The 21,393-nt window shown below is 65.4% G+C and overlaps 2 protein-coding genes across 2 annotated transcripts in view; one reads left to right on the plus strand and one right to left on the minus strand.

Annotated features, from left to right (window-relative positions):
- Positions 1-162: 162 nt before the first annotated feature.
- On the minus strand, positions 163-6,146 carry EMIHUDRAFT_65938 (putative mitochondrial isoleucine tRNA synthetase; the record flags this gene model as incomplete). The annotated part of the gene is made up of 19 exons (XM_005769703.1): positions 163-513; positions 658-915; positions 996-1,088; positions 1,455-1,826; positions 1,877-2,644; positions 2,717-2,824; positions 3,094-3,223; positions 3,823-3,916; positions 3,970-4,015; positions 4,126-4,168; positions 4,314-4,336; positions 4,411-4,449; positions 4,626-4,641; positions 4,752-4,792; positions 4,865-4,967; positions 5,039-5,091; positions 5,376-5,414; positions 5,463-5,486; positions 5,697-6,146. 19 exons carry the CDS (start codon positions 6,144-6,146, stop codon positions 163-165), a joined length of 3,051 nt encoding a protein of 1,016 aa, XP_005769760.1.
- A 12,980-nt stretch (positions 6,147-19,126) lies between these two features.
- The window catches only part of EMIHUDRAFT_209971 (hypothetical protein), a gene marked incomplete at both ends in the record, with an annotated part of 3,015 nt that continues 748 nt past the window's right edge, over positions 19,127-21,393 (plus strand). The window contains 8 exons of the mRNA XM_005769704.1: positions 19,127-19,151; positions 19,226-19,317; positions 19,548-19,586; positions 19,813-20,094; positions 20,246-20,279; positions 20,404-20,615; positions 21,001-21,060; positions 21,141-21,263. Of these exons, the coding sequence (XP_005769761.1) occupies positions 19,127-19,151; positions 19,226-19,317; positions 19,548-19,586; positions 19,813-20,094; positions 20,246-20,279; positions 20,404-20,615; positions 21,001-21,060; positions 21,141-21,263 (867 nt within the window). The remainder of the gene's footprint in view (positions 19,152-19,225; positions 19,318-19,547; positions 19,587-19,812; positions 20,095-20,245; positions 20,280-20,403; positions 20,616-21,000; positions 21,061-21,140; positions 21,264-21,393) is intronic.

Raw genomic sequence — 21,393 nt, forward strand, 5'->3', positions numbered from 1 at the left:
TCCTCTCGAGTGCTATGGGAGAGAGGAAGACGTGTTCCGCTTCTAGGCTCATTCACTTCCGTGGCGGAGGCAACTAGCTCGACCTAAAGGTAGGGTAAGGTAGGGTCAGGTAGGGTCAGCTTCTCCACACACATACGGGGTGGTGGTGGGGAAAGGGCCAGGCTAGTCCCTCGCGACTCCACGTCTAGACGACAGGAGCCCCACGGCATTGAAAGTGCAAGGCCCGGAGGGCGTGGGCAAGCGGTGTGTGTGTGTGTGTGTGTGTGTGTGTGTGTGTGTGTGTGTGTGTGTGTGTGTGTGTGTGTGTGTGTGTGTGTGTGTGTGTGTGTGTGTGTGTAGCTCAACCTGCGAGGTCAGAAAGAGGAAGCGCAGCTCGTCGACGCCGTTGCTTGCGCCCGACCAGCGCGCGAGGGCTTCTGACACCGCCGGGTCCGCGCAGTGCAGCAACACCTTGGCCTCCAGCGACGCGCCCAACGCCTTCTCCGCGCGCGCGAGCTCAAGGTTCCGGTTCACCTGAAAAACGAGCCCCGCGTGTGCAAACAAGAACTCGGCGCGCCGGCCGAGCTCTCGAGGTTGCGGGGCTCACCTGCCGCAGCAGCAGCCGGTTCATAATTAAGCAGCGTGAACCACGCGGCTGATTCACCTCGATCAACTCACCTCGTCGCGCAGCGAGCGCACCGCCGCCCACGCCGCGCGACCGCGCCGCTCCTCGCCCTGTGCCGGCGCCGCCGCCGGCCAGCCCGCCTCGAAAACGGACGCGTGCGGCGTCGCGTAGGGAAGGTTCTGGTAAATGTCCTCGGCCAGGTGCGGAAGCACGGGCGCGGCGGCGGCGGCGACGGACTCCACGACGCGGGAGAGGACCGTCTGGCAGGAGCGGCGGCGTGGCTCGTCGGGCGCCGCGATGTAGAGCCGGTCCTGACCAGTGAAGAAGGAGCGATGAGTGACCGAGTAGTGGCTCGGAGGGCGGCGCGGCGCGGGAGCCCGTCCTTGGACACGTCGAGGTAGAAGTTGGACAGGTCCGAGACGAGGAACTGCTGGAGCGCGCCGACCGCGCGCGAGAAGGAGTAGGCGTCGTACGCCGCGCGCACCTGGGTGAGGTCAGGTCAGGGAAACGTCTAGGAAACTTCTCCACACGGTGGCGGTGGCGCAAGGGGGGGGCCTCCGCGGCTCCACGTCTAGACGACAGGAGCCCGACGGCGTTCAAAGAGCAAGGCCCGGTGCGCGTGGGTGAGCGGTGAGTGTGTGTGTGTGTGTGCGCGCGTGCGTGCGTGCGTGCGCGCGCGCGCGCGTGCGTGCGTGCGTGCGTGTGTGTGTGTGTGTGCGTGCGTGTGCGTGTGTGTGTGTGTGTGTGTGTGTGTGCGTGCGTGCGTGCGCGCGTGCGTGCGTGCGTGCGTGCGTGCGTGCGTGTGTGTGCGTGTGCGTGCGTGTGCGTGTGCGTGCGTGTGCGTGTGCACCTCCGCCAGCAGGCCGTCCAGCAGGCCGAGCACGTACACGTCGAGCTCGGGCAGACCCGCGAGCGGCACGGCGTCGACGGCGGGGTCGAAGTCGTGCAAGTTGCCGAGGAGGAATCGGGCCGTGTTGCGCATCTTGCGGTACGCCTCGAAGGTCTGCTTGATGATGGAGTCGCCGATGCAGACGTCCGCAGCGTAGTTTGACGACGCGACCCAGAGCCGCAGCACGTCGGCGCCGTACGCGGGCTGAGCCTTGAGGTTCTTGCCGCCGTCGGTGATCAGCTTAGGGTCGACGACGTTCCCGAGCGACTTTGACATCTTGAAGCCCTTCTCGTCGAGGACGAAGCCGTGCGTGAGCACAGCCTTATACGGCGCCTGGAGAGCAAAAGAAACGAGGTCCGCGGCGTCCCGGAAGTGTCTCGGACAAGGCCTTTGTCCGGCGCCTGGCCACGCGACGCCACTGACGTGAGCAGCGACGACTGGAACCAGCCTCGGTGCTGGTCCGAGCCCTCGAGGTAGAGGTCGGCGGGGTAGCGCAGCCCCTCCCGCGCCTCCGCCACCGAGGCCCAAGACGAGCCAGAGTCGAACCAGACGTCCATCGTGTCGGTCCCCTTGCGCCAGCGGCCCGCGTCCGAGGCGTACGGCTCGGGCAGCAGCTCCGCCTCGGTCGACGTCCACCAGACGTCGGTCCCGTGCTCTGCAACTAGCCTCTGCACGTGCGAAAGCGTCTCCTCGTTGAGGAGAGGCTCGTCGGTCTGCCGGTCGTAGAACACCGGGATCGGGACGCCCCAAGTGCGCTGCCGCGAGATGCACCAGTCGGAGCGAGACTGCGTCATCGCGGTGATGCGCCGCTCGCCGACCGCTGGCAGCCACTCTGTCTCGCCGATTGCGGCGAGGGCGCCGTCGCGGAACCCGTCGACCGACGCAAACCACTGCGACGTGGCGCGAAAGATGGTTGGCTTCTTCGTCCTCCAGTCGTACGGGTACTTGTGCTGGTACGGATCGACGCTGAGCAAGTTGCCGCTCGTCTTGAGCTTCTCGATGACCGCCGTGTTGCCGTCGCCGAGCACATTCAAGCCTGCGAGGCCGTCTCCAGCCTCATCGGTGAACCGCCCCGCGTCGTCCACGGGCGAGAGCAGCTCGAGGCCGTACTTGAGGCCCGTCTGGTAGTCCTCCTGACCGTGGCCCGGCGCCTATCCACGAATCCGTTCATTGTCGTGATCGAGGCGCTGTCTGGTAGTCCTCCTAGCCCGTGTGGCCCACACGGGCGCCGTGTGGACAAGGCCGGTGCCGGACTCTGTTGTGATGTAGTCGCCGCCCTCCACAACCATCGAGCTGCGCCCCGCCAGCGGGTGCGTGTACGTGGTGCCCACCTGTCGGAGCAGGTAAGCCAGTTGTGAGGTCAACTTCGCCACGCACACGAGGTGGTGCGGGAAGGGCAAAGGCCATCCCTCGCGACTCCACGTCTAAAAGACAGGAGCCCCACGGCATTGAAAGTGAAAGGGCCGGTGCGCGTGGCAATGAGTGAGTCCGTGGGAGGGGTGCGAGAGTGAGTGCCCCATCCTCCTTGCCCTTGGACTGTGCAACACTGACTGACTGCCGAATTCGGCGAGCGGGTGCGTGTGTACGTGGCGGCGCCCACCAGCTCGCTGCCCTTGAGGGTCGCCACCACCTGTTCACACCGCCACTCGTGTGAAGAGACGCCGTTCACCGCCTCGCCGCCCTTGAGGGTTGCCCGCCACCTCCAGCGCCTCTCCCTCGCCCAAGCCAAGCTTTGAGGTGAGCGACCCAACCAGCTCCTAACGGTCTGAACACGCAAGGTCCAGGTGTGCAGATTCGTCTCGCGCCTTGCAGCGCCTCAAAAAGGGAAATGCGACGGATGCTGTGAGAGCCGCGGGATGCCGCGCAACGCAGTTGAGTGCCAGCGGTGTGCATGCGTGCGCTCTCCAGTGCGAGACTGAGAGCTCCGATCTGTAGTCCGCATCTGACGGTCTTGTCTTGTGTGGTCTGCGTGCCGCTCCAGTGGCCGTCATCGGCCTCGCGCGTCCACCCACACCACACTGGTGTCCCAATCGCTGGTCTGACTGCGTCCCGCCTCCTTGCTTGCTTCCTTTCCGCATCTAGCGCTCCGCTCCGTCGCGACCAGCAGCCGGCCGCCTCCCGCGCTCTGCGGGGCGGCGACGACGGAGTAGTCGAGGTTGGCGTTGACGGCGACCTAACGGTGTGCGAACAAAGAAGTACACACACACGGACACCTCGGAAATGCGGCTCTGCAGCAACGCGGCGGTGGTCGTAGTGTCGTGAAGACGGGACCGCGGCGGTACATCCATAGCACCGCGCGAACACACAAAGCTAAGAGTGATGCTCGGACGAGAGCGCGTCTGCCTGCCGGCATCTACGGGCCGGTGCCGCGAGGTTCGCGGGGATGGTCCACGGCGTGGTGGTCCAGATAGCGATGCGGAGGCCTGCTCACATGCTCCGGCGTGACTTCGATGCAAGCCAGGCTAGACCAAGTCACACAAGCTGCGCTGTGAAGAGATGAGTGGAGGCGTGCGGATGGCGATCTGCCAGGAGGCTCCAGACTCTCAGAGATCGGCCTCATCTCGGCTCAATCTCGCTGCGATCTCGGCTGCATCTCGCCTTCCGGGCCGTATGGCGCGAGACTCTCGCTGACGCTCTCTGCGTCGAAGGCAACGTAGATGGACTGAGAGGTGTGCCTGTTCACGGCAGCGGGTGTGAAGAAGTCAGGTGCGTGAAACCGAAGCGTAGCTGGACTGAGAGGTGTGCGCCTGTTCACGGCAGCCGGTGTGATCAGACGCCGTTCACAGCGGGTGGGCGGCATCGCAAACGGAGAGCTGTAACCCCTCCGGGTACTCCAACTCCGCCTATCACAGACATGCATGGGCGAGTGAAGAACTATTACTGATCTAGAGCGCTGCACTCCTCCGGATGCCGAGACCTCTGCCAGCGCGGTGCGAGAGGACGGCGACCAGTGCACCTGTTCACACGACCAGGTGTGAAGAGACGCCGTTCACAGCGGTGCGAAAGGGACGGCGACCAGAGGGCGCCGGCTTTCGGCCGCGGTAGATGTGGCCTGCGTCATGAAAGCACCGAAATCAGGGTGCGAATACGGCGTTGTGCAATGTGCACTCACCACATAGAACATCGCATGACCGCACGGGGGCTACGACTGCCGTGAGTACGACTGAATGCGACTGAATGCGGCGGAGTACGGTGGGGTCCGTGTCCCCTGGAGCGCTGGCTGGAGTCAAACAATGCGAACAGTCACTCAGCTTCTACCGGAGGAGGCCCTGCAGGAACATCGCCCCAAACACTCCCAGCTGCGCCGCCTGTGGGGAGAGGTGTGGAACGCTGCTGCGGCCGAATAGCGAAGCGAGACGATCTGGGCGAACCTGGGCAGATCTCGGCTCCTCTCGGCTCCTCTCGGCCCATCTCGCCTCGTATTCTGGCTGCAGGGTGAGGTAGGGCGCAGACCAGTCCGCCCAGACGCCCCACCTACGGCCGCCAACAAGTAGCAGTTCGCCCTGGGACGGCTGAGCGAAAGCCGATCCGCCCGCAGCTGGCACCGCTGGAAGGAGGTTCGCTGCTTGTCGACCGTCTCCCGCGCAAAGGCGGCCGCCTTGGGCAAGGGGAGGCCCGGGCAAGAACATGCACATCGCCCGCCTTGAGGTTCTGTGCGTGTGTGTGTGTGCGATGTGTGTGTGTGTGTGTGTGTGTGTGTGTGTGTTTGTGTGTGTGTGTGTGTGTGTGTGTGTGTGTGTGTGTGTGTGTGTGTGTGTGTGTGTGTGTGTGTGTGTGTGTGTATGTGGAGAGTGTGTGTGTGTGTGTGTGTGTGTGTGTGTGTGTGTGTGTGTGTGTGTGTGTGTGTGTGTGTGTGTGTGTGTGTGTGTGGAGTGTGGCCACCTTCTTCCGCAGATCGATCGGCGTCAGCGCCTGCCGCTCCTACACGAAGGTTCCGAGAAGGTTCGGCACGGAAGGCTCTCGAGAGACGGCTCCTGTGAGCGAGATTGTAATCTCGCGCTAGAAGGCTCTCGGCACGCCTTGGACTTCATCGACTGGAGGACCTGGCAGGAGGGGGCGGCACGGAGCGGGGTGAGAGGGGGCTGGGGCGTGTCGAGCGGCTGCAGGAGGGGAGCGAAGAGGCGGCAGGGAGGAGAGAGGCGGCGGCGGCGGCGAGCAGAGCGGCAGCGAGAGGAGAGCAGAGGAGAGCGGCGGCGGATTCACCTTGAGCTCGATCGGGAGGCCGTGGCAGTCCCAGCCGGGCACGAAGCGCGCCTTGCGGCCGCGCAGCAGCTGGTACTTGTTGATGACGTCCTTGAGCACTTTGTTGAGCGCGTGGCCGATGTGGAGGTCGCCGTTGGCGTACGGCGGGCCGTCGTGCAGCGTGAATGGCTCGCCGGGATTGGTCTCGCAGAGGCGCTCGTAGACGCGCTTCTCGGACCAAAACTGCTGCAGCTCCGGCTCCCGCGTCGCCGCCATCGCCCGCTGCGAAAAGGACGTCTGAGGCAGCGAGACGGTGTCCGAGTAGAGCCCCTCCTCCTCCGCCTTCTTCTTGGCGAGGACCGCACCGGAGCGCGCCGCCGCCGGCGCGTGCGGCGAGAGCGGCGCCGGCCCGCGTGCCACGAAAGCGGCCGCCGAGCCGACCAGCAGCAGCAACCTCGCGCCAGCGAGCATGCTTTTCAGAGAACCGGCTCGGGCAGATAAAAAAGACGTGCAAAGGCTAGCAGTAGGCCGCTGTGTGTGTGTGTGTGTGTGTGTGTGTGTGTGTGTGTGTGTGTGTGTGTGTGTGTGTGTGTGTGTGTGTGTGTGTGTGTGTGTGTGTGTGTGTGTGTGTGTGTGTGTGTGTGTGTGTGTGTGTGTGTGTGATACTCACTCACTCACTCACACTGTGTGTGTGTGTGTGTGTGTGTGTGTGTACTTGTTACGTGAAAACCCGCTGGGACCCGGACGCCAGCACACACGGCTAGATTTCATGGCGGGCCGCCTAGGCCCTGGGGTCGGAGGTGTGTGCGTGGCGATGCCTCCGGCTGTTTGCGGCGGGCGGCTTGCTGCTCGCGGCGATGGCGAAAGACTCATCTCGTGGCACACCAAGGGCTTATGCTCTGGCGAGATGTGAGGCGCATGCGCCCAGGAGGGGAGGGCGCATGCGTAACGACGCTGCTAGAGATGCCTTTCGGGGCCCAGAGATAAAACTTCTGATGCCATGCGTGACCTAGTAAGTGTCCCCAGCTATGGGCGTGTCCACGTTGGAGCCAGGTGTGGTGTGGGCGCGAGAATAGCTCCGCCGTTCATGGAGGCAACGTGGGGGGCGGCAAGGGTGGCGGTGGCGGCTGGGATGGTGGCGGGGGCGAGGGTGGTGGCGGGGGCGGGTTCGGTGGCGACACACACAGTAGGTAGGTAGGTAGAAAGGTGAAGAACAGCCAGGCTCGGACTGGACACCAACGCGGTATGGGTGGACGCTAGACAGATGATGACGACACGCACGAGCGACACACAGACACAAACAGGCTCACAAGACACACAGCCAGCTGGCTGCCACACACCCTGAGTAGGCGTACACATAACTCAGGGCCACATCCTCCCTGTCGCCCCCCCCAGCACTCCAAGGCACCAGAAGAACAAACAAGGGCACAACAAACAACACACAACAGACAAGGCAAAAAGAAACGGTGGGGGGACAGGTTGGAAGGGGTACAGGTTGGAAGGTCCAGGGGGTACAGCTTGGAAGGGGTACAGCTTGGAAGGGGTGCAGCTTGGCGTGGGTGCGCTCGTCGTGAAGGTCAGCGCTGCCGCCCACGCCCTCGGCCCGAGGCTGTTCGACCTTGTGCAGACCTCCCTGTGTCCACGCTCTCCGCTGTCCGCTCGCAGGTGAGTGCTTCGGCCCGTCCACGGCGCTTGCTGTCCGCGGCCGCCTCGACCGCTGCGAAGCCGTAGCTTGAGCCGCCCACGACATGCTTCGCGTGGCCGTGTGCCGGATTCTCATTGCTGCTTCTTTGGTTGCGTCTTCGGATGCCGAGCGATCATGCATCACCTTCGGTTCGGACAAGGCCGACTTCTCGGACGGCTGGCTTCACTGTCCCGGCAACACGTTTGTCGATAGCATTCAATTTGAAGATGCAGCGCTGCGCGGCTCGATCGAGATGCAGTGCTGCGAGGACCCGAATCACCCGAGCGCGGCGCTGAAGAATTGCGAGACGTTTTTGGTGGACGATCCGTCGAAGAAACACCGCTACAACTCGGCGATCCACTCCCGAGTTCGTGAAGGAGCAGTCGACACGGACGGCAACTTCGTGTTTCGCCGATGGCTGGGGCCGTGCCTGGATCGCAACAACGGCCTCCGTGTGTGGCCAGAAAGTGACCCGAGCGTGGAGTGGTGCTGCTCTTTATCGCCCGAGAACCTGTTCGAACGTCTAGGTTGCATGACCTGCCCAGGAGGCTGCATGCGCAACGAGTGGAAAAACTGGTGCACACGCGTCCCTGCCACCACGAGCTGCCCTCACGACGCCGTTGCCGAGCTCCACGGTCTGCAATCACGATCGCTGGAACCGCCTCGCTTTTGCCCTGCGGAGAGACCGACGCTGACCGGCCTCTACTTGAAGGAGCAGACCGGCGTCACAGCGGCGCGCTGCTGCAGCCGTGACACCGAATCCGTGAACGATGTCCAGGTGATCGACTGCTACGAGCCGCTCTTTGGTTTGGACGGAAGCGACAATGCGCCAAAGGCAAACTGGCTCACCGCAATGAACGCACCCGCCTCGGTCTTTCCCCTCGATTGCTTTTGCCGTTGGTTCGACACGGGTCCCCTCGGGCCGTCGATGACCAATGCGGTATGGGGCACCCCGCAACTTGTCAATGGCTATCGTGAGGTGGCCCCTGACTTCCGCCGGGGGGATCGTGAGGAAGAATGCGGGCAGTGCCCTGTGCAATCGTCCTCGCAACTTGTCAATGGCTACGCGTTCAAGCCGGCGGAGCAGTGCTTTCTGCCTTTCGATCAATGCCGCGTGGAGCAGCTCAACCGCGACGGGGCCCTCGGGTCCGGATGCGAGGACTCCACGAAACCGTTCGTGGTCGACACCGGCACCGGCGCTGGCTGCCTCGGCTGGAAGCAGACTGGAGGCTGCTCCCCGCACGGATCGCGCGAGCAGCGGAACGACAAGGGCTGCACCACGACGATCGAGTCTGGCTGGAGCGGATTCTGCGACTGCGGCCACGGCCGAAAGGCCATGGAAAAGGGATGTCATCCGGCCCAATACAGCAACTGCGAGTTGGCGTGCTCATCCCTGGCTTCGGGAAACTTGGCGCAGTACTTTGGCCGCAGGCCGGAGTTCTCCTCCATGTCGAACACGCCTTTCAATCAAGCCGCGATGTACACTACCTGGACGGTGAATAGCTAAAGGATCCTTGCCGCATCCACGCGGGGGTGCTTGACGAGCACTGCCTTGACTTGCGTGTATAGGTCAACACATTCAGCAGCTCGACCGGCTCCGCCAACGGACTCGACCTCTCCGGTGTCGAGTCTGTCCACCTGCAGCTCTACTACATCGGCAAAGACTGTGGCGCTCTCGGCTCGACGCCCACGTGCTCCTTCCCGATGCGTGGCTAGTCCTAGTGCATCGCCTCAGGAGATACGCCGACAGTATGGGGGTTCTTGCCGTGCTAGCCTACGGACGCCGAGGGAGCTCCCCGAGTCTGCTGTGCGGGCCTGCCATGCACGGCGGGCCACAGAGCGTCTGCGGGCCGGGGGACACTGATGTAGTGCTGCGGCGGGGGTTAGAGGGAAGGGGAGCGTCAGTCTGCGAGCTCTGACGGCCCGCCATTGCTTTGCACGGCGCTCCAGCGTCGGATCTGCGGGGGGGGGGGGGGGGGGGCTGTCGAGTGCTGCGGGGATAGAGGGTGGGAAGCGTCCGGACTGTCTGCTGCGCTGTCCTCGTCAACGGCCCGCCAACCCATTGCTTTGCACAGCGGGCCACAGTGCACAGAGCGTCCAATGGCGATGTACACTTTTGGGGGAGCAATAACCTGTGTACTGTACTTTTTTAGCTTATCTCTCTCTCCTGTGTACGCACTTTTGCTTAATAAGGCTGCAAAGGGAGAAGAGGAGTGTGTGTTCTCAAACGGTTTGTGGACCTCCCGCACCTGTCCTGACAGTCCTGACAGAGTCCTGACCGAGTCATGGCAGAGTCCTGACAGAGTCCTAACAGAGTCCTGGCAGATGAAAATCAGGCCCGACTGCAAATTTCTTCAAAATTTTCGCAGGCGCTCCGCGCCTGCAGATTTTGAAATAAATTCGACAAAATTGGTAGATGGTACCTGGCCCAAGGGGCCCTGGATAGAGTAAAGCCGTTGGTATGATGTGTCATGTGAGCGGGGTTGCCTGGTTGCCCCAACCGCACACCGTCACCGATCACCGTCTACAACGCACAAGAGATCAACGCAAGCGAGTGGCTCCAAGTCTTGCGCAAGTGCGGGCAAAAAGAATTTTACGCCGGCGCGCTTCCTCGCACGACACTGGGCGGGGCGAACATAATTCGGCTCTACGACTGTGCCTCCGATCACTCAGGAGTACTCCCTCCAGTTGATGGTCGGCTGCAGCGGCGAGCCCAAATCCCGGCTCGCCTGCAGCAGAAACTCGGAGAAGGCCGCCGGGTTGACGAAGACCTGCCGCCAAGGACGAGCCGGTGGGCGCCAAGCTATGGTCGGAGGGGGTGCAGCGGGCTAGTGGCGCCTGCTGGTTCTCCTCGCACGGCAGCGACGCGACCGCCTGCTCGCGCACCAAACGAGGCACGATCAGCTTGACCCGAGATCACCCGCGGGACCTCCGAGTTCAAATTGTTCAAGTCTTCGAGTCGTGACCGCCTGCACGCCCACGAGGAACTGGCGGATCCCCCTGCCCTTCGGGTCCTGCACAAACGCGAGCGCGCCGCCGCCCGAGTCGCCAGCGCACCTACAAAAACAGAAATGAATGGAGCGAAAGGTGTGCCCCGCGCGCCGCGAGAGCCGCCGGCGCACCTAATGAGAAGGAACTGTGCTCGAGAAAAGAAATGCGCGAGCCGCACTCCCGAGAGCCGCCGGCGCACGTCCCCGTGTTGCGGTCGACGGGTTTCGTCAGGAAGCCCGCCGCCCACGGCCGAATCTCCGTCTGGACGCTGACGCCGAGCCGTCTTAGCTGCCCGGCAGAGTACGCGGCGGGGTCGGTAGTACCTTTGGTGGACTAGGGGGGGGGGGGGGAGGGAGCCGTGTTGCGTGACTGTCACTGTGCGATTTCGGGGCCCGGCGTTGTGTGAAGAGGCGCCGTCCTCAGCCTGGGGCAGCAGAAGCCACTGGCGTCTTGTGTGGACTATGCATGGGAGGGATGCGGAGGGGTGCGACGAGGCGCCGTTCACAGCTTTGGGCAGGGACAAGTTGCGGCGCACGCCTGCTGGCCGTAGCCGTAGGTTGCCAGGGATGGGAAGCCTAGCCCGTCCGGGTAGAAGGGAGAGCCCTTCCTCCTCGCCTCCTCCTGCTCCTCCTTGGAGGGGAGCAGGCCTACGCACAGCTCCACGCCTCACAGCCGCTGCGCGGTCCACAGCCGCTTCGTGGAGGGGAGCGGGCCGAGAGGAAGCTCTACCACCCTCCACTCTTTCGGAGCTGGGCTGGACAGCTTGAGGAGGATGAGATCCTGCCCGCACGAGTCGAGGAAGGTCAGGGCGGGATACGGCGTGCGCAGAGCACAGAGCATCGCGTGGCTGCGATGCGCACGAGTACAGTGAGTGCAGCTGAATGCAGCCAAGCACCTCGCTGAAAGACCTCTCGAGTGTTGGATCGGATCCCGCATCTAGGAGAAGGTCATTCCCCGCCGTCTCGATGCCGTAGTCGGATGTGCTTTTCACGGCGACCACGTCGCGGCTCGCTCCGGCGCCAAACATGTCCGAGCCAAAGACGACCCGCTCGAGCGTGCCGTTGAGCATCCGCGGTGTATCGAGGCAGTGCCGCGCCGAGAGGACGAGCGTCGGCGCGACCAGCGTCCCGGAGCACGTCGCCGGCTTGTCCTTGCGGCACACCGAGCATCCAGAGAGGTCGATCCACAGGCCAACCGAGCCAGTCGCGGCCGCCTCCGCGTCGCTCACACTGTCTCCGTTCACGATGGCCCGCGCCGGTCCTCCAGAGAGGGCGGCAGCGTTGGCGAGGCCGGCGGTGGCGGCGCGTCGGAGCAAGGCGCGACGGCTGCAGTCCGCGGGCGAGCGTTGCAGGGCGAGGGCCAGGACGAGAACCGGTAGCATCACGTGAGAACCGAGCCGGTGACAAGTTAGCGGACATTTCTGGGGAGGAAAAAAGGGCATTTTTTCGGTGCTGGTAGCCCCCCCAAAACAGGCGCGCGCAGCGCGCCCAAGGGCGCCGCAGGCGCCCCAAGCGGCGCGGAGCGCCGCCGCAGGCGGCGGACAGCAGGTGCGCGAAATTAAACGCCATTTTCGGTTCCGCGGTTTTGCCACTAACATCGAAATCCGGTACAAATCGACTTAGCCGAAACAGCTGACAGACAGACAGAGAGTACACAAGTTCAAACGAGGGTTGCGCCGGTCGCCGCCGCGCACCCACCCGAGCTAGATGCCCCATAGGACGCCATCTCCCTCTGGGCTCGGCTCTGGACGCCTCCAGGGCAGCATGGGTAGGCCGGAACCGCGCCACGGTTACGCCGAGGCCGCGCAGCATGCCTCGTTTCGGCGCACACCGCGACCGGCTTCAAGTCGAAAGACGAGTTGAGATCGGAGTTGTAAACGGTGCAGCCGTCGGCCTCAAGCTCCCGCAGGGACAGATAGAGCGGCGCGTGATATGGGAAGTGGGCGTTGAAATCGTTGGAGCACAGCCAGAGAACGTAATCACCCGGCTCCGAGCAGCGCAGCGAGGCGGGCGCGTCCGGAAGCAGCGCCGATTTGCCACCTGCGAGGCAGCCACCCGCGACCAGTCAGCTCATGACGCGCCGCATCGATACGGAGAGTGCACGCGCGCCTCCCTTGCTCGTGCGAGAGGCTGACACCAGCTGCGCGAGCGTGAGGCCTTTGTATGCGCCGAAGTGGAGTCGATAGGCTGGCGGCGCGCCGCGTCGAGCAGCGTGGTCGGCCACGCAGCCGCCGTTGGCCTGTGTGGCCGCCCACCTGAGCAGCGTCGACTGCTGCTCCTCGTCCAACCGCGCCACCTCTCCCTGGTTTGCGGAGCGCGGGTCGGGCGCGTGCCGCCGCGACCACTCATTCATCTCGGTCAGCGCAGTGCCGGCTAGATCGCTCATCGGCGGCAAGCGCAGCATCGCCATGTCTCGCTCCTGCACCATCTTGCCGAAGCGCAGGCCCGGGAAGGCAGTGTCTTTTATGAAGCGGAGCCGCGCCGTGTCGTGCTTGTTGTACCTCCCTGAGCGGCCGGCGTAGCGCTGGTGCACCTCCTGGAGGATCAGCTGCAGCTCGAGCTGATGGCGGACGAGGTCCTCACCGCTCGGCAGCGCCGGCGAAAGGCACATGGCGGCGGCACAGGAGATCTGCGAACAGGGCGAGTCGACGCTGGCAGGTGAAGCAGCGTCGACTCGCTACCAGCACCGAATGGGTACCCTCCCCGGCATTTTTTCGGTGCTGGTCCTCCCCGAAAAAAGAAAAAGTCCATCTTCGACTACAACGCGTGGCCGAAGATGGGCGGCGAGATGCCGCGGGCGCCTCGAGAGCAGTACGAGTAGGGACGGGCGAGGGAGGAGGGGCGCTGACCACGGGCGACTACGAGTCGAAGGTTCGAGGACGACTACTCGCCGCCTGGGTCGTTTGGGGCGCGCGGCTCCGTCGAGGACCGGGCGCGCCCCTTACCCGGCGCGGCGTAGGTCCCACTCTGACGTATAGAGGGGAGGCACGGACAACAGCCCAATCCATCAATTCCACTCATCTTCCGGTGCTTGGCCCCGTGCGACAGCGGTCCGGCAGGCTGCCCCCAAGGCCCCCCGGGCCGCTGCGGGTTTGGGAGTTATGCTTAGGCACAGCTTCGGCGATGGCAGCCCCTCTCTGGGGTGTTGCATAGGCGGGGAGTCTCCCCCGCTGGTCTCCTCCTTCCCAAATAGGGTTTGTGGAGCGTCCAGAGAAACCTTTGTTACGTAATATCTCGGGACCGCGGACGCCATTCTGAACCAGACTAGATTTGAGAGCAGCACAATTGAAAGATCTAGATCTACTACTAATTAAGCCAGGGGTGGGGAGCTGGCCTTCTCAAATGGTGAAGGGTTAAATAGCTGCATTTTGACCAGAAGCCTTCTGGACACCTTCTGGACACCTTCTGGACATCTTCTGGACACCTTCTGGACATCTTCTGGACACCTTCTGGACATTCTGGACGTTCTGTACACCTCCCCTCCCCTTCAGACTCTTACTGAATATGTGATTTTTACATCTCAAGGCGGTGCACAACAACAAACATGCAAAAAACTGCACCCTCACCCTCCGGGCACGCGCTTGCTGCCCGACACCCGCTCCTAGCCCCGGGGGTGCGCGTTCGCAGGGCAAGGGCCTTAAAGTAAACACAGTTCTCCGAGGGTTGGACCCGCGTACCGGGTTTCCCCTTAACTGCAGGACGCCCCCTCTACTCGGAGCTAGTGGACATTACACTGGACACCACGCCCAAACAGACACTTGCTTAGTCCTCGGTCCCGGGGCTCCACCTTCGGTCCTCCCGGGGCTCCGGTTCTCCCCGATTCGCTCTCTTGCTCGCTTGCCGAGCGTCATACGACGGCCGGTGTGGTCGTTTCCCTCGTTGTTGGTGTCGCTTCCTCCGCTGCCGCCTTTCGTCTTCGCTAGCCTCTCCCAGCTCCACCGGTTCTGAGAGTGTCGGCGGCCCGGCCGGGGTCACCCCGGGTGAGAACGGTGGCATTGGGTCGCGACCAGTTCCACCCCCGGGGGGTCGAGCCCGCTCTCCCTGGTTGTCTCGCGCCCGCACCCGCGGCCTCTCTATCGTCCTCGGCTCGCCCCCCCCCTCCGCCGGCTCCTCTCCAGGCTCGGGGGGGCGTGGCCCTCCCTGTGGAAGGTCGTGGTGGTCCGGTTGCCACTGCGACTGGCCTTCCCCTGGTGAGCCCGTACGTCCCGACTCCACTCTCAGAGGCCGCGTCAGCTCATCTCTCGCCTCCTCCGACAACTGACCCCAAGTCCCTTCCGGGGCCCTCCGGTCACGGCCCTCCGGCTCGCCGGTGGGCCCACTATCGTACCGCGGTAACTCCCCTCCCCCATCTCCTCCGCCCGGATACACCAGCCTCCGGCGGGGCGGTCCCGGACCCCCCAGGTTATTCCGAGCGGGTCCATACGGCGGCGGCCCCGCCGGCGGCGGGGGTGGAGGCGGTGGCAGGGGCGGCGGGTACGGTGGCGGCCCTCGCGGCCCAAACGTCTGGTGTGGAGCCGCTGGGGCGGCCCCACGACCCTGCAGCCGTTCCAGTGGCGGGGGTGGAAATGGCAGTGTGGGTGGCGGAAACGATGGCGGCACTGGCGGCCGCACCGCTTGGTGCAGAACCTCAGGGGCGGCTCCTCGACCCAGCGGTCGCTCCAGCGGCGGGGGCGGCCGCGATCGGCTCTTTTTTGCGGGGGCGAAGCTGATGCCTCTAAATGTATGTCATCCACGGGGCCGCTCCACGGGGCCGCGCCGACGCTCGCGCCGCCTCGCCGTCTCCTCCTCCGCCGCGCCCTCGCCAGACACGCCGCCGCCCGCCCGCCTCCTCGACCTCCCCACGGAGCTCCTCGTGCGCGTTTTCTCTCGCTTCGACAGCCCCCTCGACATCGCTCGCGTCGCGGCCGTCTCGCTGCTCTTCCACGCCTCGCTTGCGCTGGAGGGCACCCGCTTGTGGGCGCGAGAGCGCGGCTTCGAGCTGCCGGCGCAGCCGGAGGGCGAGGGCTGCGCCGTGCGGTGGCTGTGCTTGTCTGCGCTGCTGTGCGAGTTTAACCCGCCGGCGAGGGCTGCGGCAGACCGCTACCACAGCCTCTTCATCGTCGGCGAGGGGCGGCTGTCGTCATGCGGCTGTGCGCCGCGTCACGTCCCAGGCATCCTTGGTCACGGCGAGGGCGTGACGCGGCTCAACACGCCGACGCGGCTCCCGTCGACGCTTGGCGCCGAGCGTCCAGTGAGCGTGTCGGCTGGAGGATACCACTGCCTCGCCCTCACCGGCAGCGGCAGTATCTGGAGCTGGGGCCAGGGCGGCTTGGGCGCGCTGGGCCACCGCGACGGCCAGCATCAGTGCGAGCCGAAGAAGGTTGAGGCTTTTGATGAGCGCGTCATCGCTGTCTCGGCTGGATACGAGCACAGCCTCGCCCTCGCCGCTGACGGCGCCCTCTGGAGCTGGGGCGATGGAGAATACGGCAAGCTGGGCCACGGCGACGAGCAGCACCAGTGGCAGCCGAAGAAGCTCGAGGCCTTGGCTGACCAGCGTGTCGTCGCTGTCTCGGCGGCATCCAGCCACAGCCTCGCCCTCACTGCTGACGGCGCCGTCTGGAGCTGGGGCAGTGGAGGCCATGGCCGGCTGGGCCACGGCGACCAGCAGAACCAGCTGCTGCCCAAGAAGGTCGAGGCCTTCACTGGCCAGCGCGTCGTCGCTGTGTCGGCTGGAGGCTTCCACAGCCTCGCCCTCACCGCTGACGGCGCCGTCTGGAGCTGGGGCAGTGAAGCCTTTGGCCAGCTGGGCCACGGCGACCAGCAGAACCAGCTGCTGCCCAAGAAGGTCGAGGCCTTTGCTGAGCAGCGCGTCATCACCGTGTCGGCCGGGGAGCACCACAGCCTCGCCCTCACCGCCGACGGCGCCGTCTGGAGTTGGGGCTGGGGAGCCTTTGGCCGGCTGGGCCACGGCGACACGCAGAGCCAGCTGCTGCCAAAGAAGATCGAGGCCTTTGCTGGCCAGCGCGTCGTCGCTGTCTCGGCAGCGCAGTACCACAGCCTCGCCGTCACCGCCGACGGCGCCGTCTTTACTTGGGGCGAGGGCGAACACGGCTGCCTAGGCCACGGAGAGGACCTGTCGAACCAGCTGCTGCCCAAGAAGATCGAGGCGTGGGCGCCGGGGCAGTGAGAAGCCCGCGCAGTTTTGGACGAGGAAGGGATGCTCCGCGAGAGGAAGAGGACTCTGTTGCGACCCTGCTGACGGCGGACACCACACATAGGGCGGAGACCCCCGCTCCTCTTACCTTTATCTACCCATCACTACTAGGGCGTAGCCGGTAGGGGTGTGGATCGGCCGTGGATACACCAGGTCCAAGGACATGGTACCCTAGACAAAAAAAGATGTAAGGCGTGAATCCCTTTTCTCCGACTGTTGAGGCTTGAGCGTTGAGTCTTGAGAGGAAATACGAGCTAAAAAATGTCGGGTAAGCGGTAACGGCTACACCGCGTAAAGTTTTTAACGCGGCTAAAAATGTCGCAATCACTGCGGTTAAAGCTGTTCCTCAGGCTGAGAGTTGGTCGCAAGTTAACGGTAGGCTAAACTCCAACCCACGATATGGTAAGATTCTTAATGCCCGCAACGCAAGGCGGACATGGCATATCGCTCTCGGGCCCACAGACATCCCGCACACCCGCCGCCCCCGCGCGCGCGCCCCACCCCGGCCGGGAGAAAGGGGAGTGACAGTTTGGGATGGCAACAGAACGAGTATTGCACTCCATGTGCAAGAACGCAGATAAAGGACTGGGGGTGGTCCGGCCCACAAGTCCGGCTCATGCGCCCCGACCCATCTACCGCTGTACCGCACTGAACACTTGCGCCCCCTTGCTCCCAACCCATCCACCTCGCCTCGCGCCGCGCCGCGCGACCTCAGGCGATCTCGCGCTATCTCGGGCGATCTCGGGGCCGCGCTGCGCTATTTCGGGAGATGGAGGGTCGCTCGCGAGAGAGAGAGAGAGAGAGAATTCTTGATACGAAACCACGACGACACACACCAGTCGACTCGCATCGGTTGCCTCCATGAACGGCGGAGCTATTCTCGCGCCCACACCACACCTGGCTCCAACGTGGACACGCCCATAGCTGGGGACACTACTAGGTCACGCATGGCATCACAGAAGTTTTATCTCTGGGCCCCGAAAGGCATCTCTAGCAGTGTCGTTACACATGCCCCCTCCCCTCCTGGGCGCATGCGCCTCACGTCTCGCCAGAGCATAAGCCCTTGGCGTGTGGCGAGACGAGTTTTTCGCCATCACAGCGAGCAGCAACCCGCCCGCCGCAAACAGCCGGAGGCCTCGCCGCGGCACTGGCTGCGCCGCGGTCCCGCACCCGTCGACGCAGCTCCCCCCGCGGAAGACCGCGCGTAGCAACGTCTTGACGATCGAGATGAGCGTGCCTGAAGCTCGCCCACCTACTGCCCCTGAGAGTTGGTTATTGAGTGGGATCAGCTCCCCCCCTTGGGATCGAAGCCGCCACAACCTCACACCCAACATCCCAGGCGGGATCAGAAGGGGACTCCACACCGGACACTGCCCGGGCACAGCCCCCCTACCCGTCGGATCGCACAGAGGGCCCCCTCGGAGCAGCCCACACACAATCACGCATCGGCAGATTGAGTGCCTGAGTCAGGCAGACAGCACAGACAAGAGGAGAGAGAGGAGAGAGAGAGAGAGAGAGAGGAGAGAGGAGAGGGTGAGGGTGTGAACACACGTGAGGAGTGGGGGAGGGTGTCTGTGGTGGGTTGTAGTCTCTCTCTCTCTCTCTCTCTCTCTCTCTCTCGGTCGCTCGCGCGGCGGTTGGAGTAGGCAGGAAAATATATTTTATAGCGCGGTAGAGGGTCAGCTCGAGGCGCGTGAGCCGGACCTGTGAGCCGGACCACCCCCTCTTGTTATCTGCGTTGTTGAGCCAGGACTCAACATACTCGGGCTGTTGCCATCCCAAACTGTCACTCCCCTTTCTCCCGGCCGGGGTGGGGCGCGCGCGGGGGCGGCGGGTGTGCGGCGAGTGTGCGGGATGTCTGTGGGCCCGAGAGCGATATGCCATGTCCGCCTTGCGTTGTTTCATAACACCGAAGGCTAAGCTCAAAAAAAAAATATTTTATTCAGCAACTTTGCTGTACGGCGCTGCCATGCGCATCGTCCCGGCGGACCGCTCCTCGGCGCACCTCTCCTTCCCGCCCAGCCCGACGAAGCACGAGTCGGTCAAGTTTCGCGCAAAGTCGGTCGAGGTGCCGCCCGGCGGCGCCTTCTCCTTCCCGCTCCACTCGCCGGGGCCGGGCTCGCTGGTGCGCGTCGCCTTCCAGGTGCACGACGGCAAGGAGCTCGAGTTCGAGCTGTGGCAGGGCGGGGCGCGGGTGCACGCTGTGCTCGGCGAGGCGCACGAGGGCGAGGTCGTCGTCCCCGCCGAGGGGCTGTGCGAGGCGCGCTGGGCGCAGCAGTTTTCGTGGGTCGGCGCGGGCATGCTGATCTGGTCGCCTGTGACGGTGTCGTACGAGGTGGTGGTGGTGCCGCCGCAGCACCTCGCGCATGCACGCGTGCGGCAGCTCCTCCAGATTGCCCGCCACGGCACCGTCGCCGAGCTTCAGGCCGCGCTCGAGAACACGCCGCCGTCGGACAGCGACGAGGCGTTTCCTAGACCTTTCCTAGACCGACCTTTCCTGCACCTTTCCTGCACCGTTCCTGGACCCTTCCTGTAGGCCGGCCTCACGGCGCTGCACGCGGCGGCGGCGGCGGGGCGGCTCGACATGCTGGAGGCGTTGCTCGCCGCCGGTGCCCACCATCCTGCTCTGACACCACACCACACAACACAATACATTACACCGTGTTGTGTTGTATTCTACCAGGTGCGGAGCCCGACGCGGTCGACTGCCGCGGCGTGACGCCTCTCCTCGCGGCGTGCGAGCACGTGCAGACCGAGGCGGCGCAGGCGTCGTTAGTCAGTCTGCGAGACCGCACCCGCCCCTCCGGCAGCGAGACGAGTTTCCCGCCGCGCGCTGCTCTCCCCACGCCACGCCCTCCACTCGCTCCGTCTCACGCAAAAACACAACCCCGGGCCAAATACGCGCAAGCACAGACCGTCGAGAAGGGAGAGACGGCAACGCCAGTCTCACAAGAAGGAGTCGGCTTCGATACGCCAACACCGCGCCGCCAGCACCTCCCTGACAGGCGCTCCTCCGCGCCGGCGCCTCCCTCGACGCCGTCGACGTGGCGGCCGACGGCTGCCTGCACGCGCTCGCCCGCTGCGACGCCGAGCACGCCCCGAGGGCGGCGGAGGCGCTCTCCTGCCTGCTGGCGCTCGAGAGGGGGGCGTGGCAGCGGGCGAGCGGCGCGGGGGCGGCCCCGCTCGCGCAGCGGGTCAGCCGCCGCGCGCGGGGTAGGGCGGCTCGACATCGCGATCCAAGGGCGCACGCTTCGCTGGAGCGTGGAGTAGGCCAACCGGCGCGGAGAGACGCCGCTGGTCGCCTTCGCCGCGGCGCGCATGACGGCCTGCTGCGAGCTGCTCCTCGAGGCGGACGGCAGGCCGGACGAGGAGCGCGAGGCGGACGCGTTCCACGCGCTGCGAGGCGCCGCCAGCCAGGGGCACCTGCCGACAGTGCGGAGCCTCCTCGCCCACGGCGCGCACCCCGCTCGCTCGATCGGCGGCGAGGGGACGGCCATCCACGCCGCGGCGGCGGGGGGGCACGTGGACGTGCTGCACGTGCTGCTCGACTGGGTGCGGCGCGATGACTCGGACCGCGCCTCCCGCGACGACGCGAGCCTGGAGGCGCGGGGCCGCGCCGGGCCGGCTCGCGGCAGAGGGTGAGGGCGTTGACCTGGTTGGTTCATGCGTGGAGGTGCGGCCGCGCCGGGCCGGCTCGCTGCAGGATGCTCTTCGCACAACCGACGCGGAGTGGAAGAGTGAGGCATGTAGCCGAGGGAGGTAGCCGGGAGAGGCAGCCAGGCAGCCGAGGGAGATTGCCGGGAGCTAGCCGAGAGAGGTCCGCATCTCGCCACCGCCGCCGCCGAACTGCGCGGCTTGCAGGCGCGCTGCTGTGTGCCGCGGCGTCCGGCAGCGCGCTCGCGTGCGAGACGCTGCTGGCCGCCGGCGCCGACATCGAGCAGAAGAACGGCACCGGCGACACCGCGCTGCTGGTCGCGGTCATGCACGGGAACGCGCACGCCGCGCAGGCGCGTGCGACGCGCCCCGCGCCACGCCGCGGCCCCTCCACCCCCGGGACAGTGTCTCCGCACCGGGTTCGATACTCTGGAGGTACGGTACCCCACGGCACGCATCGGCCCCTCCACCTCAGCTCCGCTACACTCGCCGTGCCGGCGCGGCGACCCCCACGCCGACGCACTCGTATGCCGTGCCCGCGCGGCGGCGCGCCGCGGCTCGGCGTTGCGTTGGCTGCGCGGGTGACACGTGTCGCGCGCGTGCAAGCCAGGCGCTGCTCGCTGCGGGGGCGGCGGCGCGGCATCGGAACGCGGCGGGCCTCGACGCGCTCACGAGCGCCGCGCGGTACGGCCACCTGCCGCTGCTGCCGCTGCTGCTGCCGCAGGCGGGGCGAGGAGTGAATGGAGCGGATGGGAGTTCACTCATCGAGGGCGTGATTGGCGAACGAGCTCGTGCTGCCTGCAGGCGGGGCGCGACGGCATCCCCGACGCGCTTCTCGCTGCAACCGCCGCGGGGCACGTCAAGGTGCCGCCCGGCGGCGGAGCGGGTGGCTCGACCACTCTCCTGAGCAGTCTGTGAGAGAGGTGCCGGACTTGCTTGTCCAGGTTGCCCTCGCGCTGGTAGAGCTCTGCCCGCTCGCCACGCCGCCGCCGCTCGAGCCGGACGCAGCCGCCAGCGCGTCGGCGCAGGTGCTGCAGGCCTTCTGGCGGCGCTGCTACGAGGAGGCGGTGGAGAGCGCGCCGTCGGCGGAGCAGCTGGCGGCGGAGAAGGAGGCGGCGGCGGCCGAGGCGGCGGCGGCCGAGGCGGCGCAGAGGGAGAGGGAGGCGACAGAGCGGAACGAGGCGGCGGCAGCGGCGG

Source organism: Emiliania huxleyi (assembly GCF_000372725.1).
Source record: "Emiliania huxleyi CCMP1516 unplaced genomic scaffold EMIHUscaffold_41, whole genome shotgun sequence".
Taxonomy (NCBI): Eukaryota; Haptophyta; order Isochrysidales; family Noelaerhabdaceae; genus Emiliania; species Emiliania huxleyi.